The sequence below is a fragment of the Tasmannia lanceolata genome, unplaced genomic scaffold, assembly GCF_043159265.1.
Source record: "Tasmannia lanceolata isolate RefF3 unplaced genomic scaffold, GAP_Taslan_0.1 ptg000013l, whole genome shotgun sequence".
NCBI classification, from domain to species: Eukaryota; Viridiplantae; Streptophyta; class Magnoliopsida; order Canellales; family Winteraceae; genus Tasmannia; species Tasmannia lanceolata.
In genome coordinates, this window is record NW_027518690.1 from 12,643,832 (window position 1) to 12,666,725 (window position 22,894).

General features: G+C 35.9%; 1 protein-coding gene across 2 annotated transcripts; it reads right to left on the minus strand.

The window, feature by feature from the left end:
* Nucleotides 1-11,153: 11,153 nt before the first annotated feature.
* LOC143889819 (uncharacterized) lies at nucleotides 11,154-22,431 on the minus strand. Of its 2 annotated transcripts, none has more exons than XM_077394181.1 (5): nucleotides 22,385-22,431; nucleotides 21,275-21,591; nucleotides 20,563-20,641; nucleotides 13,769-13,899; nucleotides 11,154-11,566 (listed from the first exon to the last, which is right to left on the minus strand). In XM_077394181.1, the coding sequence occupies exons 2-5, from the start codon at nucleotides 21,548-21,550 to the stop codon at nucleotides 11,330-11,332; spliced, it is 723 nt and encodes a 240-aa protein (XP_077250296.1). In that variant the 5' UTR covers nucleotides 21,551-21,591; nucleotides 22,385-22,431; the 3' UTR covers nucleotides 11,154-11,329. The 2 variants fall into 2 exon arrangements, with proteins under 2 accessions (XP_077250296.1, XP_077250295.1); XM_077394180.1 differs by having other exon boundaries at nucleotides 22,287-22,429.
* Between the last annotated feature and the right edge of the window lie 463 nt (nucleotides 22,432-22,894).

The following is a 22,894-nucleotide window of genomic DNA, read 5'->3' on the forward strand; positions in this document are numbered from 1 at the left end:
TGTGCCCTGACCTGCATCCGTAGACACGTCATTTTATACAATAGCTGTTAATTCTGTTTATTTTTTTGGGATGAAATTTCTGGAATATTCCCTGCATCCGTAGGCACGTCATTTTATACAATAGCTGTTAATTCTGTTTATTTTTTTGGGATGAAATTTCTGGAATATTACATTCCGGCCCAGAACATAAATGTGCATTAAACTTTCCAGATGGAATTCTGGAAAATTCCAGAAATTCTGATTGGAATCTGTTGTCCTGGTCATCTCCGTGTTCTAAACTGTACCTTTTCTTATGATTTTTATAGTTTTGAACCATTTTTCCTAGAAGGTTAGAATAGAAAGTCTTTGAGGGCCTGTTCAGTTGAGAAAGCATCCCCCATCAACTTTGGTGGTTTGATTATGACAAAAACCTCTCTTTATATCTTTATATGAATTTATATAGATGATTTTTTTTGAAATGTGAATTTACATAGATGATATTTACATTATATTGTTTTTAGATTTATTTTGATTTGATCTTAATAGACGAGAAGTATAATAAGCTCTATATTTACGTGTTGCTTTAGTTTTTGTTATTTGTTCTTATTTATTATTGTTTGAATTTATATTTTCTAATTCCCTAAGGGCTGTTTCGAGACGTGGATTCTGGAAAATTCCAGAAATTCTGATCGGAATCTGTTGTCCTGGTCATCTCCGTATTCTAACCGGTACCTTTTCTTATAATTTTTATAGTTTTGAACTATTTTTCCTAGTAGGTTAGAATAGAAAGCCTTTGAGGGCCTGTTCAGTTGATAAAGCATCTCCCATCAACTTTGGTGGTTTGATTATGACAAAAACCTCTCTTCATATGAATTTATATAGATGATTTTTTTTTTAAATGTGAATTTACATAGATGATATTTACATTATATTGATTTTAGATTTATTTTAATTTTATCTTGATAGATGAGAAGTATAATAAGCTATATACTTATGTGTTGCTTTAGTTTTTGTTATTTATTCTTATCTATTATTGTTTGAATTTATATTTTCTAATTCCCTAAGGGGCCGTTTGGAGACATGGATCTTAGAATCCAGAGGTTTTAGTTTGAAAGTGGTGCAAAATTCTGGATTTTACAATCCATTGTCCTAGATTTTAAGTAAGAAATCCAGGCTTTAGAAATCTCTCCTCCATTCTGAGATTTCTAAAACCTGGAAACATGGGACAATCTCCTACTCTCTTGCTCGACGGAAAGAAGGGCGAGAAATCAGAAATGACGGATGGTCTCCTTCTCTCATCTTCCATCCAAGATTTTGAGGAAATGCGAGATTCTGAAATCTGCGTATCCAAACGGCCCCTTAAGTTTTGTCGCGACTTCTTCAAAATGCAATGCATATACACATATATATGAGAAAACATTTGCTACACCCTAGTGTAGATAAGTTATCTACACACTAGCTTAAAATACAGTGGGGGCCCACATTGTTTGGGTGATCCAAAGCATTCATTTGATGGGCCCTCACATAGATAGGGTGTGCCCAAAAAATCAGCTTCATAGGATCATCCTAACCCTTCGAACCGTGAAGGCAAAAAATGGACAGATTTGTGAAGGTTTATACACGTCCATTTTACCTCCACAAATCATAGGGTTGGGATGATCCTATGGAGCTGATTTTTTGTGGACACCCTATCTATGTGAGGGCCAATCAAATGAATGGTTTGGATCACCCAAACAATATGCCCTCCACTGTATTTTAAGATAGTGTGTAGATAACTTATCTACACTTGTGTGTAGAAACCGTTTTCTCATATATATATATATATATATATATATATATATATATATATATATATATATAGAGAGAGAGAGAGAGAGAGAGAGAAAACGGTTCCTACACATATGTGTAGACAAGTTATCCCGTTTTCTACACATATGTGTAGAGAGTTCTCTACACACTAGCTTAAAATACAGTGGGGGCCCACATTGTTTGGGTGATCCAAGCCATCTATTTTAAAGGCCCTCACATAGATAGGGTGTCTACAAAAAATCAGATTCATAGGATCATCCCAACCCTACAATTTGTGGAGGTAAAATGGATGTCTTTAAACCTTTACAAATTAGTCCATTTTTTGCCTCCACAATTCGAATGGTTAGGATGATCCTATGGATCTGATTTTTTGGGGACACCCTATCTATGTGAGGGCCTTAAAAATGAATGGTTTGGATCACCCAAATAATGTGGCCCCCACTGTATTTTAAGCTAGTGTGCAGATAAGTTATCTACACATGTGTAGGAACCGTTCTCTCTCTCTCTCTCTCTCTCTCTCTCTCTCTCTCTCTCTCTATATATATATATATATATATATATATATATATATATATGAGAAAAGTGTAGCTACACATACGTGTAGCTAACTTAGCTACACCGACGCCTTAAAATACAATGGGCCCCACATTGTTTCGGTGATGCAAACCATTCATTTGATGGACCATCACATAGATAGGGTGTGCCCAAAAAATCAGCTCCATAGGATCATCCCAACCCTACGACTTGTGGAGGCAAAAATGGACGTGTAAAAGTCTTCACAAATCTGTCCATTTTTGCCTCCACAGTTTGAAGGGTTGGGATCATCCGATGGAGCTGATTTTTTGGGCACACCCTATCAATGTGAGGGCCTATCAAATGAATGGTTTGGATCACCCAAACAATGTGGGCCCACTGTATTTTAAGCCGTCGGTGTAGCTAAGTTAGCTACACGTATGTGTAGCTTCACTTAACTCACTCTCTCTCTATATATATATGGTTTGTGAGCTAGGGACCATCGCAGAAGGCATTTCTCACCTGAGCTGTTGCATGTGATAGCCAGCCGTGATGCAAATGCATCCTTACCTAAATTTTAGCATAAAAATTAGAAACCTAGCTATCTTAGGATATTGCTTCTTCATTTATTTGCCTTATCTTCAATTAGCAATTAGTTAGTTTTAAGAGATTTTAGAGTTGTACTTTGATTATGATAAGTTTCTACTTAGTGGAGTCTTTTACTAAAGATTCTTTCCTCTTGTACATAAAAGAAGTGGACGTTTGAGAGGGGGAAAACTTTTGACGTTTTTTTAACAATTTTATCATTTATCTTTGTATTTTTAACAATTTGATCATTTATCTTTGTATTACGGTTTTTATGAAAACCGTGGATCATAGTGGAAATTTTATTTGAGTTTTGTCTATTGCAATTTCTTCTTATTCCGCTCGCATTAATCCGCACAGGCTCAGATTTTGTCTTATTCATTTAATTCATCTCTAATCTCACATGCAACGACCTAGAAGGCATTTTGCGCCTGGGTCGTTGCATGTGAGATTAGAGATGAATTAAATGAATAAGACAAAAATGGTGGTTGTGGACAAGCAGTACCACTATTTTTGTCCCTTAGCCTTTCCTTACTTACCATTGAAATGGGTTTATGATATAATAAAATGTAATAAAGAATGACCGTTTCCGCTTACATTTGTTTTTTTTTTTTTCTTTCATTGTTTTTGTTGTTTGTTTTTCAATTTAATTTTCTTTTCATTTGTCTTTTGTGTGTTTTGGATAGCATTGAATTTTGAAGATATATATGCATTGCAGAATTTTGTATGTGTATATAAACCCAATCAGAAAGGGTGAGAAAAGTGATGGGAGAAAATAAAGAGAGAGAGAAAAATAATACGTGATGCATTTTTTTTATGTGTGATGCTTTACGTTTGGTTAGTTTTCCATCTCTGAACTTATTTTTCTCTCTCTCTTTATTTTCTCTGCTCCCATCACTTTTCTCACCCTTTCTGATTGGGTTTATATACACACACAAAATTCTGCAATGCATATATATCTTCAAAATTCAATGCTATCCAAAACACACAAAAGACAAATGAAAAGAATATTAAATTGAAAGACGAACAACAAAAACAATGAAAGAAAGAAAAACAAATGTAAGCAAAAACGGTCATTCTTATTACATCATAAACCCATTTCAATGGAAAGTAAGGAAAGGCTAAGGGACAAAAACAGTGGTACTGCTTGTCCACAACCACCATTTACATGTCCTAAAAATACTTAGGGATATTGGAGTCCTTCGTCAAGCTTACAGCAGTGCATGCATACTAATGCGATGTAGCATTTGCAGCACTTGCCCGAATCGCAATTTAGATTACATGGTAACCCTGAAAACAACAAATCCAACCATAAGTTGTCCTTATCCTTTCACAAAATACATATTAAAACCAATACTGAAAAGCTCTTTTTAAGGCTATTTTTTCTTGTCAAAGGTAGAGATGACAATAGAAAACGAAATTGGAATAGGATGTTTACAACGATCTGGTTTGTAAGGGATAGGATAGGCGTGACGCCGTTGAGTTCGTCGACTGATAGATGACGATTAGTTGCTTCAGCAACCTCTTTTGTTGCAATGGCTGTCACAAGGAGTGCTACAAAGAAGAATTTAAAAGACCCCATTCTCCTAAGCTTGGGCCCGGCAATATCTCTGTGTGCCCTATATATAAGTCAGTATGGCTATACTTTGTTAAAAAAAATCTACAAGCTTATCTTGTTGGTTCTAAATTTGGGATGGCATGAATTTGGAGACATGCATAAAATCTTTCTTTCTTTTAATGGAATAATTTTAATTAGAGGAAATCTTATGGAAAAGTAAAAAATCAGTGTAAGCATGCTTGTTTTATTTTTCATTTGAAAAATTAAAAATAGAAAACCCTTGTTTCTCTTTTTATTTACCACCCTGCCACTCTTCTTTTAGGTATGGTAATACCCTTAAATTTATGAGACCATGGACTTCTCTTTCCATATTTATTTTTTATACTCAAAAAAGCCTTAAATCCCATTTTGTTCCCCTAAAAAACTTCTTCAAATGCCAAGAATCAATGAAAATCAAAGATGCTTGGCCAAACATTCCAAATCCGCCCAAAATCACAATCAATTCCTTTTTCATAGAAGAATCCCATTGAAAAAAAAAAAAAAAAAGGAATTCCATGCTCCAATAAGATTGAAATTTTCCTAGAAAACAGGAAAACTTTTTTCCAAAGATACTGTCTTACATTACCAATATTTAATGGATTGATTCTTATGAACTTAATTCAATATCATATAAAGTGTATTTGCATATTTATATGCTGTATATAATCTAGAGTTTTGTGACCCTTCTATAATAATCAAGAAATATGTGACCGAAATCAATGGCTTTCTAGAATACAGGCTAGCCTATCATGTTGGACTGCCAAATATTTGCACCATTGTTCTGGGAATCATAGTCACAAACATGGTTTTAAATTTCGGATTTCGATGGGCACCAAAACTGAAATTCCGAATTTCGCCAATTACCAAATTTCGGAATTTTGTTTTACTGCCATTTTTTTAATAAAAAAAAATTGCTACAAATTTTCGGCAGAAATTTCTGATTTTCGGTCAATTTCGGACCAAAATTTCGGTTTTCTGCAGGGTCCGAAACGGTTACCGAAACCGAAATTTTAAACTGTGGTCACAAATACTTGTGTCGGAAATTTGGCAGTGTATATATCTCGGGAGATTTAATTTTTTTTTTTTTGTTACATTTGGATTTATATGGAAAAATAAACTAATTAAAAATATAAAATTAGTAATGCTAGCGTGACCAGAGTAGGATTGAGCAAGGGACCACTGAACAAATGGGTTCTCCCCACAACATCACAAGTGATGGAAGGCAGGCCTTAGGATTGGGAAAATAAACAAAAAGTAGTTTTTTCTCACATATGGCACATTGTCATTGTTGGGCTCTCTTCCATAGGTTGTACACTTGTTCTCTCCGTCTCAATATCATTTTTCATATGAGATATGTAGTCCAAATATTGTGATATTTTTGTGTTAAATGCTAAAAATATCATGATATTTTTTAAAAGGCTACTGATATTTGTGCTACGATGTTTTGATAATTGCACAAACTCGCCTTGGTTTTTAGGGATTTGCTAGTGTCCATCACAAAAGGCATTTCGCAGGTGGTCTGTTGCATGTGAGAGCAGCTACACAGGCTCACTTTTCAGCAGATTTTGTCTTCATTCTCGAGGTGGCTCCTCTCACATGCAACAGACCATCTGCGAAATGCCTTTGCCTTCTGCTTATAAATTGTTGTAGTATGATTCCTAAAACAACATTCACATTCCAGTTAATATTTCTCATCATTGATCTTTGTAACTTACGTCTCCTGGGAGTATGTCCTCAATTTTGAAATGGTGATAGAGCTATATTTAAAATAAAAAAATAAAAAAAAAGAAGAGAGAAAGCAAATAATCGCACCTAGAGTTGCATACAAGGCCATGTGCGGCAGCCAGGAATTTTTTTTCAATGTAAATTAGATTTTTCAAGTAGTGAAAGAGGGGTAGGGCGGGTAGGAGGAGGAGAGAGAATTGAGAGGGCTGATGGAGATGAGGGTGAGAAATCGCTAAAATTCAGGAAAAAGTCGATCACATTTTGAGTAGAGTTTTTTGTTTCCTGATTTTTAGCCACTTAGACCACTTGAAGACACTAGTTCTGTGCATTTTGTTTCTTGATTTTTAGCCACTTCACCCCCAGAACCCCTCCTCTCCCCACTTGGAGACACCAGTTTATCATGAAAAAAGAAAAGAAAATTCATGGTAGCCAAACATGGGGTACAACTCGGGTTGTTTTTTGGGAATTCGGGTTCAGCTTTTACCATAAAATCGAGTTGGGTTTAGATTGATTCCAATTCAATTTTAGCAAAAGCTCTACCCAACCCAATCAAATTGCACCTCTCGTTGGGGAAGATGAACGGAGGAGAGAGCGAAAAAACTTGGAGATCTGTAAAAGGGCTTTAATGGGTTTTGCAAAAGGTGATAAATATATTCTTAGTTATTAGAGTTTAATTCCTTACAGGTGAGAGAACCCGTGCGATGCACGGTGCGTTATAGAAAAATTAACTGAAACAGTAAAGGATAGATGAGAAGTTGCATTACAACAAAATGCAAGAGATGTTCTCCATTTAGAAAATATCCATGGGGATTGAAATTCTTTGGTAAGTTGTTAATGGGATAGATATTCGTCCACAGGGATAGAGCTTCTTGGTTAACCTGTTCCTGGGATAGGCTACCCTCCTCGGATAATTTTTATCTTGAATAAACCCTGGGATTGACCACCTTGTTTGTATAGTATACCTATAAGTTGGGAATGTTCTCGAGGTGAACAGATATAATAAGGCTATCCAATGATAAAATAAAGCCTGTCTTGCTATCCCATGCTCAGGGCGAAAAACAAATTAATGGTTAATCAATGAAGTGCCTCCTCATCCAGCTAAGTATCTTGATATAAACCCTGGCATGTGTTTGAGACCATTCATCCAATTTGGCTTGATATAAACTCTGGCCTGAGTCTTGAGATTATTCATCCATTTTTTATGCTAAGTGCATCAAGCACATGTTAGCAAGAATATGCAACAATTTTAGCTGAATTAATTAGTACTATGTTACGTGCCTCTATGGGTCCCACTTGGGCTGGAATAAATTAGTTTAGATTTTTTAGTTGGTTGGATTTGCTTTGTAGTTGTTTGTGATGTGTAGGAGTCTTAAAGATGAGGATTATCTAGATTATGTATTTTCTACAAATAACTTGTACCTAGCCTTTCTTGAGGAATGAAGACATTTATCCCCAAATTGTATTTTGCACAGTAAAGGAGGAACGACCCTTCCCTCGAAGTGGGTCAAGAGGCTGATCATCCCTCTAAGAAGATCAAATCAGCTGCGAACTGATTCGGGTTTGTAACAAGTGTTATCAGAGCCGTCGATCTTGTGCCATGGCAGCACCTTCGGAGTTTTGGAAATTCATACATGGAGATCTTAAGAAGATTAGAGCACTCGTTTTGGAAATGATGGAAGGACATCGACGGTTTATGGAAGGCTTGAACAAAATCGGGACAACGATCGAAAATGCACGACGAAACAAAAAAAAGGACAAAAGAAGAAAGAGAGAAAAATTCAGCTAGAAGAAAAGGCAAAAAAGCCTCGACGCCGTTCATGTCACACTATCGAACACCATCGAAAAGATCTTCACCCCCAACCATCCATACATCAACGTTCCAAAAATGCCAAAAAGACACAACGAATGGGCTTTGATGAACAATACGGTAATAACCGTTTGAAGATGGAGCTGCCGAGACTATTGGTGATGACATGCAAAATGATGACGAATCGCAAGATAATGAGAACAAGAAAAGGAGGGAGACAAAAATAGACTTTCGGAAAATGTGCAAGATCTAATTTTTCATCCATTGATAACCTTGGGGACAAGGTTAATTCCAAGAGGGGAGGAATGTTACGTGCCTCTATGGTCCCACTTGGGCTGGAATAAATTAGTTTAGATTTTTTAGTTGGTTGGATTTGCTTTGTAGTTGTTTGTAGTAGGAGTTTTAAAGATAAGGATTATCAAGATTATGTATTTTCTACAAATAACTTGTACCTAGTCTTTCTTGAGGAATGAACAAAATTTATCCCCAAATTGTGTTTTTGCACAGTAAAGGAGGAACGACGCTTCCCTCGAAGTGGGTCAAGAGGTTGATCTTCCCTATAAGAAGATCAAATCAGTTGCGAATCGATTCGGGTTCATAACATACTAACATTGGATTGATATAGTTCTTGAGTTGAGACGTTTAGGTTGATTGATCCGACGATGGATGGATTAACAATTTACATTCCCCAAATCAGCCCATCCACTTTCCTGTAAAATGGCAGAGATTATTCTAACTGAAAAAGCATTTTGTTAATGTTAGACATTCAAGAAAAGGTGAATGGGCTGATCTTGGGTGAGGCTGATTTTGGCTGCCAAGATGAAATCGATTCAAGTTATAAATTAGAACTTAAAAAGGGAATAATATTTAAAACCAAGTCCATACGGCTTTTAATAAGGCATTTTGTTATTTAAAACCTAGTCCATCCGGCTTTTAATAAGGCATTTTGTTTTGGGGTGGATGGTATTTAAACATGTGCATACATAATACACTAAGAAGATAAATTTTAAAGGCTAAAATTATAAACATCGTAACAATTTAGAGGAGCAGCTTATAAGATCGTAGATGCATCACAATTTGTAAATGGCCAAAGATTTAGGGCGATGATATTTTCACCCCCACTGCAGTACGCATGCACCCCCCTTAAGCTTTTTGATGTCAAATCACCTTATAAGGGGGGCGCATGCGTACTACAGTGGGGGTGAAAATATATCGCCCAAGATTTAATCTTGGTTGTTTCTGTTTTTTTTTTTTAGGGAAAAATACACTTAGACAGTTAGACCCCCTCTGGTTTCTGACACATTCAACTTAACCCCTAATGTTTAAAAAGTTGCGAGTAGACCCCCTGTGGTTTCAATTTGTGTAAGGTAGACCCCCTCAGTTGACGGTTCGTCCACAGATTCAAGGGTTAGGATGATCTTATGGAGCTGATATTTTGGGCACACCCTATCTATGTCAGGGCCCATCAAATGAACGCTTTGGATCATCCAAACAATGTGGGCCCACTGTGTTTTTGGTAGTGAGCCCAACCCCATACCCGAATCCAAACACTACCACAAATTCAGTTGTGAGTATTAGCTTGGATGATAGATTTTAGGAGAGATTTAGGCAGAGAAAGGGTGAGTATTATTAACCCCATCCTGCTATATTATAATAGATTATGTGCTTAAAACGTGAAGAGTGTGAAGTAACTGTATTTTGGGATATTCTCATCCGTTTTTCTCAACCAAATTAAGTTGGATCAGTATTCTTTTCTTTTTTTCGGGTAGGAGGCAGCAGCTTTTTTGCACAATGAGCCCAACGGTCAGGTGGTCATTTATAAATTTTGAAATCTGAGGTGGTCTTTTAGAAGAGAGGATATTTCACCTCCACCTGACTTGTGTAGCCTTTAATCACCCCATTCACCTTTCCATGAATGACTGAGATTATTCCAATTGGAAAACCTTTTTTTTTTTTCTAATATCAGCTCATTCATCTTTCCTTGAATGGCTGAGATCATTCTAACTGAAAACCCATTTTTATTTTATGCTTAATTGCCCACTTAAAAATGGGCAAAAAGTTTTGAACCCATTTTACATCACAATAAATGGATCCTAAGGCTTCTTTCGAAGTAAAAAATGGATGTAAAATTTGTTTTATGTTCATTTTTTTAACATAAAACAAATTTTACAGCCATTTTCAGCCAAATAAAGAAAATAATTGGCCCTTCAATCATCTCAACCGTTGCTTATATTCATAGGCTTTTGATCAACATCACTTTCTAGGATGCCTCGTAGACTTGGTAGGCATCAACATGGTAAAAAAATTGCTTATTTTACTCACTTTAAAATCTTTTTTTAATTTACTACAGAAGGTATTCATAGGCCCCCCACTCTTTTATTGTGGCACCATACAGTGTTACGCAGCTCCATGTTTTTTATTAGGGATTTTTTGCAACAAGAGTCTCCTACTTCTAGGAGACTCTTTTTGCAAAAACAAAAAAAAAAAAAAAGGAAGAGAAGAGCGTTTCTGCGCACGTGCACGTACGCATAAGTGGCTTAAAAAGCCACCGATTGGTTCGTACGGCGGGTCCACCTCTGCAGGGTCCACAAAAAGCAACCAATCAGTAGCCACCGATTGGTTCGTACGGCGTGTCCACCTCTGCAGGGTCCACAAAAAGCGACCAATCAGTGGCTTTTTAAGCCACTCATGCGCAGGGAGGACGTGCGCAGAAACACTTTCTAAAAGAAAAAATCTTTTTTTATAATTGCACTCCACATTACTAACCAATTTTCTAATAGGCCATAAAGAACACTTTCAGAATTGTAACAACCTTTTGCCTTTTGCAGCTAAAAAAAAAAAGAACCAAGATTGAAGTCATTCTTAAAAGATGGGAGTATCAATTTTCATTTTTAAAGCCAAATAAAAACAGTGTAAAGGAGTATTCCCATTTGTTTCTTTTTGATTTTTTTTGAAATGGGGCATCTATTAATAAAAGAAAAAAGAGAGGGGAAAGACCCTCAGACCAAGTTGGTCAAAGATGCAACAACGAAAAATCTCCAAGCTCAGCCATGTTAGCCTCCCATTATTGAAAAAGGGGAGTGTAATACCAACTCCCCTCCGTTTGTTAGGTTGCATCAGCCAAAGAGAAAAATAAAATAGAGGAACCAAATGGTGTGCTATCCTAATTTCAGTGAAAAGTTGGGGACTCAGAAAAAGGTACAAGTTGGTAGCATTTTTTAAGGACCATCTCATCTTGAATACACTATAGAATGAACTAGTTATGAAGTAAAAAAACAACAACAATAGAAATGATAAAACACCAAACTCACAGCTCAACTGGTGGTAGGAAGATAAACCCTGTGGATGCTGTTCTTTGTAAGCTTCTGCCTGCAGGTAGGGCATTTCTTATGAGCTGAAATGGCAGCTTTGATGCACTCTTTACAGAAGATGTGCCCACAAGTCGTTGACATCTCCTCCACTAACGGGCCCATGCAAATCGCACAACTGAAGATCGGTTCCTTGGGCGCTGAGCATTCAGCTTCTGAAATCAGCTTCGTAACATTTTCTCCCTGCCATTGCATGACTTTTGTCAGATAGAACACAAATTGTAGAAAAAACGAGAAATTCCTACTCCAATAAGGATGCCAAAAAAAAAACCATAAGAAAGGATGCAAAGAATACAATCATACAAGAATCACAAGATTTACATGGTTAGGAAGTGTGCCTACGTCCACAAGGGAAGATTTTCATTATTTTGGTCTAGAGTTACAAACTCTCTTCTTCTTGGCGAAGAAAACCCAAAGGAAAAAAATTAAAACTCGTAACCCTAACATGTAGTTTATATATCAATGGCACTGCATGGAGAATATTAACCCTAACATGTAGTTTATATATCAATGGCACTGCATGGAGAATATTAACGAAATACCCTTTGGCGCAAACCCGTAAATTAAATTTTCCATCGGCGGGGGGAGGGGGTCCCTGTATAATACAGGACATCTGCACAACACAAATGATGCCATTGAGTCTCCCCACAAGCGTAACCCCTTCATAAATCTTACATGAGCACGAACGCAGGCACATCACATGTATGTATAAACATAGTTACAAACATTGGGGCTGGTATAAACATGAAGACATGTAATCTCATATTGTTTTGTGTAGGAAAATTGTATAGCAAATTAAATAAGACAAACGGATATAATGAAGGTCAGCAAATCAAAGTTGATCACATTTCTTGGGCAAAGAATGACACCTCTTTACCTTCCTATAGCATGGGGGAAATACTGATGAATTGGAGAATGGTCTTTGAAAAAGAAACTAAAAATATTATAGCTCCAAAATGGAACCCACCTCCATTGGGTTGACTGAAACCCAACTTCGATGGGAGCTCTAAAGGTAATCCAGGACGAGTGGGGATTGCCGGCCTATTTAAATATATCACAATGGACACATTGTTCAATCCTATTCTGGACCAGCCAGGTTTAGTGAGTCAAATGAAGGGGAAGTGCGAGCTCCTTTGTGGGGATTGAGATGGCATGCTTCCATGTTGGCCCCTCTCATGGTTGAAGGATACTCTCCGTCTAATGCTCTATAGTGAAGGCTATATGTCATATCGGAGGTAGATGATTTGTGTGTGATTATTTGCTCGGCATTCAGTCATATAAAGAGGTCAGCAAACACCCTCGTGGACAGATTGGCGGGAGGAAGTAGACTAGGAGATCATTTTTTCAGGTCCTATAGCAAAGTAGGGCAGGAGGGTGGTTGGTTGAAGGAACCCCTCCTTCAGGCTTTGGGCAGGAGGATGCTTAATTCAATTGCTGCTATTGATAAAATTTGTGACCTTTCAAAAAAAAAGATTCAATAAAAAATGTCAATCCGTGTTAAAATTCAAAACCAATTGACTAAATACACATATTATATAGGCCATTGAAATCTGCAGATTCTGCACTCCCTTGTTGATAGCCTAACTAGTTAGATAAGTGTAACTTGCAGAGAGCACTGCCAGTGCAAACTCCCTCCTCCTCACGCACAAATACTGTTAATCTTTACTCAATATAATTTGGGAATAGGACATCGAGGCTACTTCGGATGCTAATAACCAAAACCGATATAAAAATAATGTAACCATTATTTTAATAAAAGATACTATAAAAATATGACGTGCAAATATTGTTTACAGGTATCCAGAGAGTGCCTAAATCAATTAACCTTCAGTCCCAGTTTTCCAATTAGTGGAAGAACCCCACAAAATTTCCTGATTGTTTGAACTACCAATGAAAAATCACACTCAAATGGTTGTGAATATCATGCATCTCTCAACAATAAACTTTTTTGGTTTCATTCACGTACTTACCATCATTGGTTTTTCCTAACACCCTTTTCACACTCATAACCAAGAGGAAACAGGTTCCAAGTTCCAACCATCAATCACCAACACACCCAGGCACAGATCTATTCTTCTTCTTTTTATCATTAAAAAAAATCATTCTGGAAAAAACTTTCATATAACAATTTCAATAGAGCAGTCTCACAATCAAGCTTCTAGTTTAGGAGTAAAAAAAACCATATAACGAACGCATGCCGAGCAAACTAAATGAATCCTCCTGTTGGGCACATATTGTTCTTTTGCATTCATTCCACTATTTATAGGTTCTAGAAACTGTTTTCATTTTAATTGGCAGTTGTCATTATTGTCTAGATTGAGATAATCCAAACTATATTAGTATAACAACATCCATAGCTGCAATGGATTATAAAATAATCATTACCTCAGTACTGTGATTGCCTTCCGCATTTATATAAAGCTCACAATTGAGAATCGTTTCGACTGATGAATTTCTTCTGTGATTATTATAGCTATTGAGAGTCAGTCTTGTCATTGGTTCCTCTGCAATGGCACCTGTGGAAACCAAGAGGTGTTGTCAGCTGGGGCCATAAAAATGCACGAATCTAAATTAGGAAAATGTATAAACAATTAAAAAAAGAAAAGATATAAACTAAAAGAAGTGACCAGATCAAGATAGAATGTCTCACGTTAGAACATTGTGCTATAATTTGTCTAATAAGTTTAAGACCAACAACCCGTGCCAAGAATCCGCTCCATCAATATTAAAATAGAAACCAAAATGCTCTCAGTTACCTCTAGCCTCTAGAATTTGTTGCAATCATAGCTTCTTCATAAACAGATAAGAAATCTAGGTTGATGTTACATAGACAGCTAAGAAATCCATGTTCAAATATTAGTCATATTATAATGGATCAACATCAAACTCTGTAGCAAATAATAACTAACCAATCAGCAATAATTGAGAACAATGCTCAATAGTTATAAATATAGCACACATGGTAAAAGAATGTTATGTGACATCAGAGAAAAAGATATCTGATTTCCCTAATACAAGTATCAGTGATAAGCGTGCTCTGAAGGTTAACATAATAAAGGGTCCATTAAAGTTTAAACACCAAACCACCAATGTGGTGCATACAAATAACATCCAAAAATTGCAAAGTTGCATGCATAAAATAGACAACAGATGTCGTCTTGCAAATACACTATGATTTTCAAAATTCCTAGGAATGCCCAACTGCAAACATCCTTACAGTGTTTTAAGCCATGTCCGCTACATAAGCTGAACAATTAAGGCATGCCGGGTTCACTAGAACCCTGCCTTAGAGATACATATCTCCCATATCCAAATAACACAATATAAATCTAAATGCATTTGGTAATGAGAAGTACTAGATAATCGACTGAAATCAACAATAAATTAGAAACCAAGCATATTGATGTGAATCCATAACAACCAAGAGAAAGAGAAAGAAAGGAAATAGAGAATCAAGATCGAGATGAAAGGTCAAGATCAAGAAAAGGGAGAAAGATAAAGGTAGAAAGGAGAGTGGTTTATAAACCCAATCAGAAAGGGTGAGAAAAGTGATGGGAGAAAAGCGGAGAAGATAAAGAAAGAGAGAAAAATAAGTTCCTTTAAAAAATAATAATAATAATAAGTTCAAAGATGAAAAACTAACCTAATGTGAAGCATCACACTTAAAAAAAGGCCTCACATCCATACGATATATATATATATATATATATATATATATATATATATATATATATATATATATATGAGGAAAGTGAAGCTACACCGCCGGCTTAAAATACAATGGGCCCACATTGTTTTGGTGATCCAAAGAATTCATTTATATATATATATGGATTTGCAAGGGACCATCGCGGAAGGCATTTTGCCCCTGGGCTGTTGCATGTGAGAGAAGCCACTTCAGATGAATTAAATGAATAAGACAAAATCTGCGCCTGTTTGGCTTAATGCGAGCGGAATAAGAAGATATTGCAATAGCCAAAACTCAAATAAAATTTCCACTATGATCCACGGTTTTCATAAAAACCGTAATACAAAGATAAATTATCAAATTGTTAAAAAAACGTCAAAAGCTTTCCCCCTCTCAAACGTCCACACCTTTTATTTACAAGAGGAAAGAATCCTTAGTAAAAGACTCCACCAATATGCAACTACTAAATTATAGGAACCACTAAGTAGAAACTTATCATAATAAAAGTACAACTCTAAAATCTCTTAAAACTATCTAATTGCTAATTGAAGATAAGGCAAATAAATGAAGAAGCAAAATCCTAAGATAGATAGGTTTCTAATTTTTATGCTAAAATTTAGGTAAGGATGCATTTGCATCACGACTGCTCTCACATGCAACAGCTCAGGTGAGAAATGCCATCTGCGATGGTCCCTAGCAAATAACGTTATCTGCTCGGTCGGCGAAAAACACAGTGGGCCCACATTATTTCGATGATCCAAAGCATTCATTTGATGAGCTCTGACATAGATAGGGTGATCTCAAAAAATCAGTTCCATAGGATCATCCTAACCCTTCGATTTGTGGATGTTAAAAATTGACAGATTTGTGGAGATTTAAATCCATCCATTTTAACCTCCACAAATCAAGGATTGGGATGATCATATGGAGCTGATTTTTTTGGCACACCCTATTTATGTCAGGGTCCATCAAATGAATGATTTACATCACCCAAACAATGTGAACCCCCACTGTTTTTTGGCCAACCGAGCAGATAACTTATCTGACCCTCCACAATCACTTTTCATATATATATATATATATATATATATATGAGGAATATGTTGGTCCACCATTTTTTTGGTGCGCTTAAGTGGTTATAACGCCTCCCATTCGTTTAAGTGTTTGGGTCCCGCTTAAGCGAACCAATTGGAGGCGTTATAGACTTCTCTCTCTCTCTCTCTCTCTCTCTCTCTCTCTCTCTCTCTCTCTATATATATATATATATATATATATATATATATATATAGCTTCAAATCTGTATCCATTCCATCATTGCATAACATCCAAGAAAAATGTCATGAGACTACATATATATAAGAAAAGAAAGAGAACTAGAAAGTTATAAAACCCTAAACAAAAAACCTCACTTTGGCCTAAAATACCCTTTAATAACTTAAAATACTTAAAATTTTCGTAATACACGTGTGGGGGTTATTTAAAACACTCAATTTTTTTAAAAATGGATATTTAAAACACTCATAACTTAAAGAACATAAATGATTTTGATGGAAAAAGACCATCGTACGCCGCTCCTATAACTTAATGGAAACAACTAAAAACACTTGAAGTCCTAGGATGGTTCCCATCACATATGGTAATAAGACGTGTTGGATAATCAAGTGCAATTCTGAAATCAACAATAAACTAGAACCCAAGCATATATACCCAACTTGGAGGGTTGGGTCTCAGTTGTTGCATGTTGTGAGAAATTTATGATCATTGAGGGAGAGGAAGTAATATCCATGGTTTTAAATTTCCACCAAAACTGACACGAAACGACTGAAATGCTTCCGTTTCCATCTCCACCGAACCAATATCAAAATCGAAACGCGTATTGAAACCAAAATCCCAGTATGTTTTAATTAATTATATTTATATGTATCAGTGTTTAAAAACTTGTTGACACGACAAGGAACTCGCCCGAGTCGACAAGGATTTTTCTTAGCCGCATCCCGCATTACACCACATCTGAATTCCGCGTTTTGCCCTACAAAGTCAATAAAAACTCCTCTTACTCTCCCGAGCGTCAACCACATTCTTGGCCGCGTCCGGTCGAGTCGACAAGGATTTTCCTTGGCCGCGTTCCGTGTCACATCCGCATTTTTAAACAATGATATGGATTGAATATGAAATCTGGTGTATGTGTTATATAAATATTGATACAAATTCCAAGTGAACTGTGGTATGTACTGAATTATTAGACATGCATGACAAGCACATGTCACAAACTGTTCAATGTTATTAAACCATTCTTGATGGGTGTCTTACTTATGTGATGGTTTCTAAGTGTGCATTTGTGCTTATTCTAGTATTTCATGAAGTTTCATCTCTAAATTCTATCATTTGCATGTGTTTCCATACGTTTCCGTGATTTTACAAGATTTGCACCGACATATCACCCCAAAATAGAAAAATGTTTTCAGTTCTCTAGAGCTTTTCTTTTCCATGATACTAAGAGTTAGGACTTTCGTATATTTCCATGAAATTTTATTTCCATTGTCTATATATAGGCCTCATGTCTTAGAGATTTTAGTTTTTGATGATTAATTGAGTGAATACAAATTTCTCCCCTCTAATTTCTTCCTTCTTCTTCCCCTCTTCCTTCTTCTTCCCCTCTTTTTCTTCTCTTCCCCTCTTTTTCTTCTCTTCCCCTCTTCTTCTCTTCCCAAGCCTACACCACATCAGAGGAAAGCTTCTTAGATCATCCAACTGACGTACGTACCCCAGATACCTGTTTTCACCAATGAATTTTACGTTGTGGCCATGGGAATAAGTTATGTCTATTCAAATGTACTAGGATTATTAGAATGCCAAGTTTTTGTCATTACGTCTATTCAAATGTATTAGGATTATTTGAATGCCAAGATTTTGCCTCTGCTATAGAACCAAATATTTATCTCATCATGACAAATATTTGTGCTCCAAAGTGTCCAGTGTCAAAAGCACCAACAATTATGGAAGGAGGACAATCAACAGAATCTTGATTTACTAGCCACTAATTGCTATGACCAGAAATCATGCCTTGCACACATTTTTGAAACACAAAATGTAGATCTAAAGCAAGTAATGACAATGTAAAACATTACTAATATAATCAACACAACACACAACTTTGAATCAGAATGAAAACTCCACCATGAAAGTAACAAAATAGAGAAGACAGTCTCTTTTGTAGAGAATATTTCTTCTTAATTGGCCAAAAAACTACAATAACTGCAAGTAGCCCAATATATAACATAATAAGCACTAAAAAATAGGGATTAGTCAAACATCAGGCAATAAAAAAAAAACATCGAACACCTAGTGACATGCGTTGTCGCACATGTCTCGACATTAAAGTATAAAGAAGTACAATGTAATGAAGTGTAAGAAAGTACAATGACCCCAACTCCATGTCAATACCACATAGAGTAACAAGGTATTATCGGTCCCATGCCAATCTGACATCCCATGCATAGGATACAGTTACTTTGTTGTGCAGTTCAATGATGTTACCTACCAAATAACATTCTCTACGCTAATGAAATGACATGCAATGCAAATCATAACATCTTTCTATGTTTTTTGTCGTTCTGACCATTTCAATCGAATTTTCAGAATTTCGGTCGTATTTTGGAAATTTCAAGAATTTCGGGAGAAATTTCGGGGAAATAAAGGCAAGGAAGAAATTCATGTAAATTTCGTTTCGGTGGTGATGGAAATAAAAACAATTCGATCGTTTCGGGAAAATTTCGGAGAAATTTAAATCCATGGTGGAGCCGGCATGGACCATTAGGGAATATTTTGTCAATTGTGACAAGTTTGGCAAGGTCAAAGCATAGTTTCAAAACTCATTCCCGGCGTCATGGACTCCCCCGAGTCAACTCCTTTTTAACTTGGCCGTGTTCTAGTATGAGTCTGCATTTTTGCCCCGAATCGACTGAGTACTTGACCGCATCGTGCCGAGTCGATTATGATTTGCTTTATTCGCATTTTGAAACAATTAACTATCACCAAGATGATTCTCCGATTCTTTGGGCCAGTCGCTAAATTTACAAGTTTCCCCAATTCTGAGAATTAGTTTGTTTTTCATGGAAACCTCTAGCCCTTCCAACCCTCATAGAAGCCTGTCCATCCATAGAAACTTCCTACATCATCTAATCTCAATAAGAAACACAAGATAAAATCTTGAACTTATAACTTATAGCACTAAAAAAAGTGTCCTGTAATAAAAAAAAGATTAAACAGCCAGCAAACAATTGGAGTAAAATATCTTGCTCAAAGGCATGGTGGATGCCGATTTCCCCTACAATCAGCTATTTGTTTGATCAGCTTAACCTTTGACCAATCAAAGCAAAAATCTTTTAAATCGTAGCATATTTAGACAGAGAAGTGGTTGCATATAGATCTTAACCGTCACATAATAAGCAGGGCAATTATCCAAAATGATTTAAAAAGATCGAAAAACTAGTTACATGTGTTTTCGCACATCTAGAACAGTAAGATTTATTATAAGCATAGATATTTCATATGTTTTCAAAGCTGATGACTGTGCCATTCTTTCACTTATCAGCTTATCTTATTAATGGAATGGGCATTAATTCATTTGAAGAAAAAAAAAGAATGGACATTAATATTTTCGAGATAAATGAGACTTTTTTATTATGTGGATGAATGCAAAGAATCAAACATTGGACTTTGGTCCGGACTTACTTCAAACTTTGGTCCAGACTTACTTCAAATTTTGGTCCTTATAGAAGTCAACACATGTCGGTTGAAATTGACATGTCAGTGAAACAATAACAAAAATTCATGTAGGAGCATGAGCTTCAGAATTTCAAGTTCTGGAATATCCAAAAAGTACGATAAAAAACAGATAAATGAATCAGAGAGTATCAGAACACGCCACATGTCATACATAACTAAACAATACTCGTGCAAATATCCATGATTCATACACGTATTAGAGGGCCATTTCGTTTTTCTTTGCAGACCTTAAGAAAAGTCTGGCATCAATAGTAATAGGTAACAAAGTGGTATACAAGAGTCTAATATTGCAGACTATACAGAATTCTAAATGAGGTCCTCAATATCTAATATGTAAAATGACAATATAAAAAAGTCAGTCAGAGCACATCAAAACAAATTGCACGGTTTCCAGTGAGATACATCCAACACTTTTGAATAAACCAGATTAAACATGTTTTCTAAAGCATCAACCATTGGAAAACACCAACAATACGGCATCAATACAAATATTAAAAAAACAACAACAAAAAACTGCATCAATACAGCACAACACGATGCTAAAATAAAAGAACAAGGAAAATTGATAAAGTAAACCAAATATAGCACATCTTGAATTTGGAGATCAAAGTAACATAAAAAAAAATCAAAAGGTATATAAAGTTGAAAGTTGTAAAACATTGTAGAAAGTTTATCAGCGCCAACAGATCAGAAAAACAAAAACCTGATTGATCGTGATGAACATCAAAATCGTCGTCAAGTACTACAGTCACCACAGGGTTCCTTCTGGACAGATTCCTAGCCTGTATAATAACAAAGGGCACCCGAAGAAAAGTGAACATAGGGATGGATAAAATTAAGTAAATACTAAATACCACCATAAAGATAATATAAAAAAAAAAGGAACAATGAACTCAAGATTAATCAAAACTCATCCAATAAAGGTAGAAGCCATATCACCCATATGAGATGATTGACCACGACATGAGTAACGACATAATAACAAACATAAAAAATGAGTTAATAAATAAAAATAAGAGAAAGCCCATTCTGGTGTACCACTAAGGACAGTGAACTCTAGATTAATCAAGACTCCTCCAATAAAGGTGAAACCCATATCACCTATGGGATGATTGATCACATGATGAGTAAAGACATAATAACAAACATAAAAAAGGAGTAAATAAATAAAGATGAGAGATAGCCAAGTCTAACAGTGAACTCTAGATTAATCAATAGTCATCCAATAAAGGTAAAACCCATATCACCCATATGGGATGATTGATCAAAGCATGAGTAAAGACATAATAACAAAAAGCCAAATCACCCATATGGGATGATTAATCACAACATGAGTAAAGACATAATAACAAACATAAAAAGAAGCATAAATAAATAAACATAACAGATAAGAGAAAGCCTAGTCTCACACGCACCTCTAAGAAGCGTGTCGGGGAGGAGATCACAACCTCATCATCTATGGCCTCAACATCAATTGGCACGGTAGGAATCCTGCCATCAACAACGGGTAAAGCCCCTCCCAGTCCGCTAACTTGTTCGACCGGAGAATCACCACCAAAGATTGTGGCAACCTCCTCAGCCCTATTTTCACCTGGAGGAGTGTCATTGAGGTCCAAATCAAGTACCATCTTCCTCCGCCTATGATCTCTCACATAAGCTTTCAGAGGTCGCTTCGAACCTCGTGTGCTCATCTTTTACAAGTTGTTGTTCTTGATTTTGAAGCCCCAAAGCCCTAAACATTAAATGTAAACAAACTCTAGTAAACAACAAATTGATCTAGGTTTCTAAACCTAATCCATATGCAATGCTATGAAACAACTTCAAAATTCATACAGTAATATACAGAAATCCAAAAAAATCTTAATAAGCCATAACAGAGATTTTTCTGGAAAAGTTTAGAAAGGAAAATATTTCTAAAATTTACTACTTTTTTTAACACATTAAAGGAGATAACTTGAACCAGTCCAATTCAATTTTGAGCAGGAGAGACCTTCAATTTATCATAGTATCCTTCTAAATTAACCATAATAAAAATAATTTCCCTCTAAATCATGAAAAGAAAAGAAAAAAAAATCTCATAAAAAACTTTTCCATCAGAAAGGTTTTTCCTACAATCCAAACAAGGAGAAAAGATTTATTTACAATATGTACTTAGTATTCCTCAACCGAGATTAGGAAAAAATTATAGAAATTGGGAAAAAAAAAAAAAAAAAAAAACCTGATCAAAAGTAAAAGAAAGAAAAATTTCAAATAAAATGATCATATCAAAGGAAAATAAGAAGAAAAGAAACCCTAGAATTAGGTCTTCGATCGACTAGGAAGAGATATGAATGCGATTTGGAAATAAGTTTTACAATCAACAAAAAAGAAAGTTTTTTGAAAAAATTGAATAAAAAAGATATAAATAGAAAGGGATAAAAATCGTACGTGATAAAAGAGGGTTAGGGTTTTGGAGAGAAAGGTTTCTGTGGAGAAAAGAGGAAATGGAAAATGAGAGAAAGGTGATGAGTAAGGAAAGATAATACTTTCCCGTCCTTTTCCATCTGAACTCGGATTTAAATAGACAGAGAGAGAGAGAGGGGCGGGGGTTGGGTTGTGTTTTTGTTCTAATTGTGTACGTGTGTGGCACACGTGGGGAAGGGCTTACGTGTTCGCTTTGCGTTAGGGCCTGGAATTTTTTATTTTTTTTGGAGGAATGATAGAATGAAGGGCGCCTCTATTGGCTGATTTCTGAAAAGTGCATTGGGATGGCGTCTAAAAAAGTGGAAACTGAGTTGCTTTTAAGAAATCAGCTTAGTAGTGGCGCTCTTGAAGCTGATTTTTGAAAAGGTGACTTTCATTCTATCATTTCTCTTTTTTTGAGGTTAGGACATAGGAGCACGGACTACGGAGATATTTTATAGATACGTGGGGCTCTATTAAAAGGTGATATATTCGGCCCCCTTTCTTCCCCGATCCACCACCTTGTAGTGTCAGATGATTAATAAGTCATAACTACACTCGAGGGGGTGGACATGGCAGAAAGGGGCTAATAA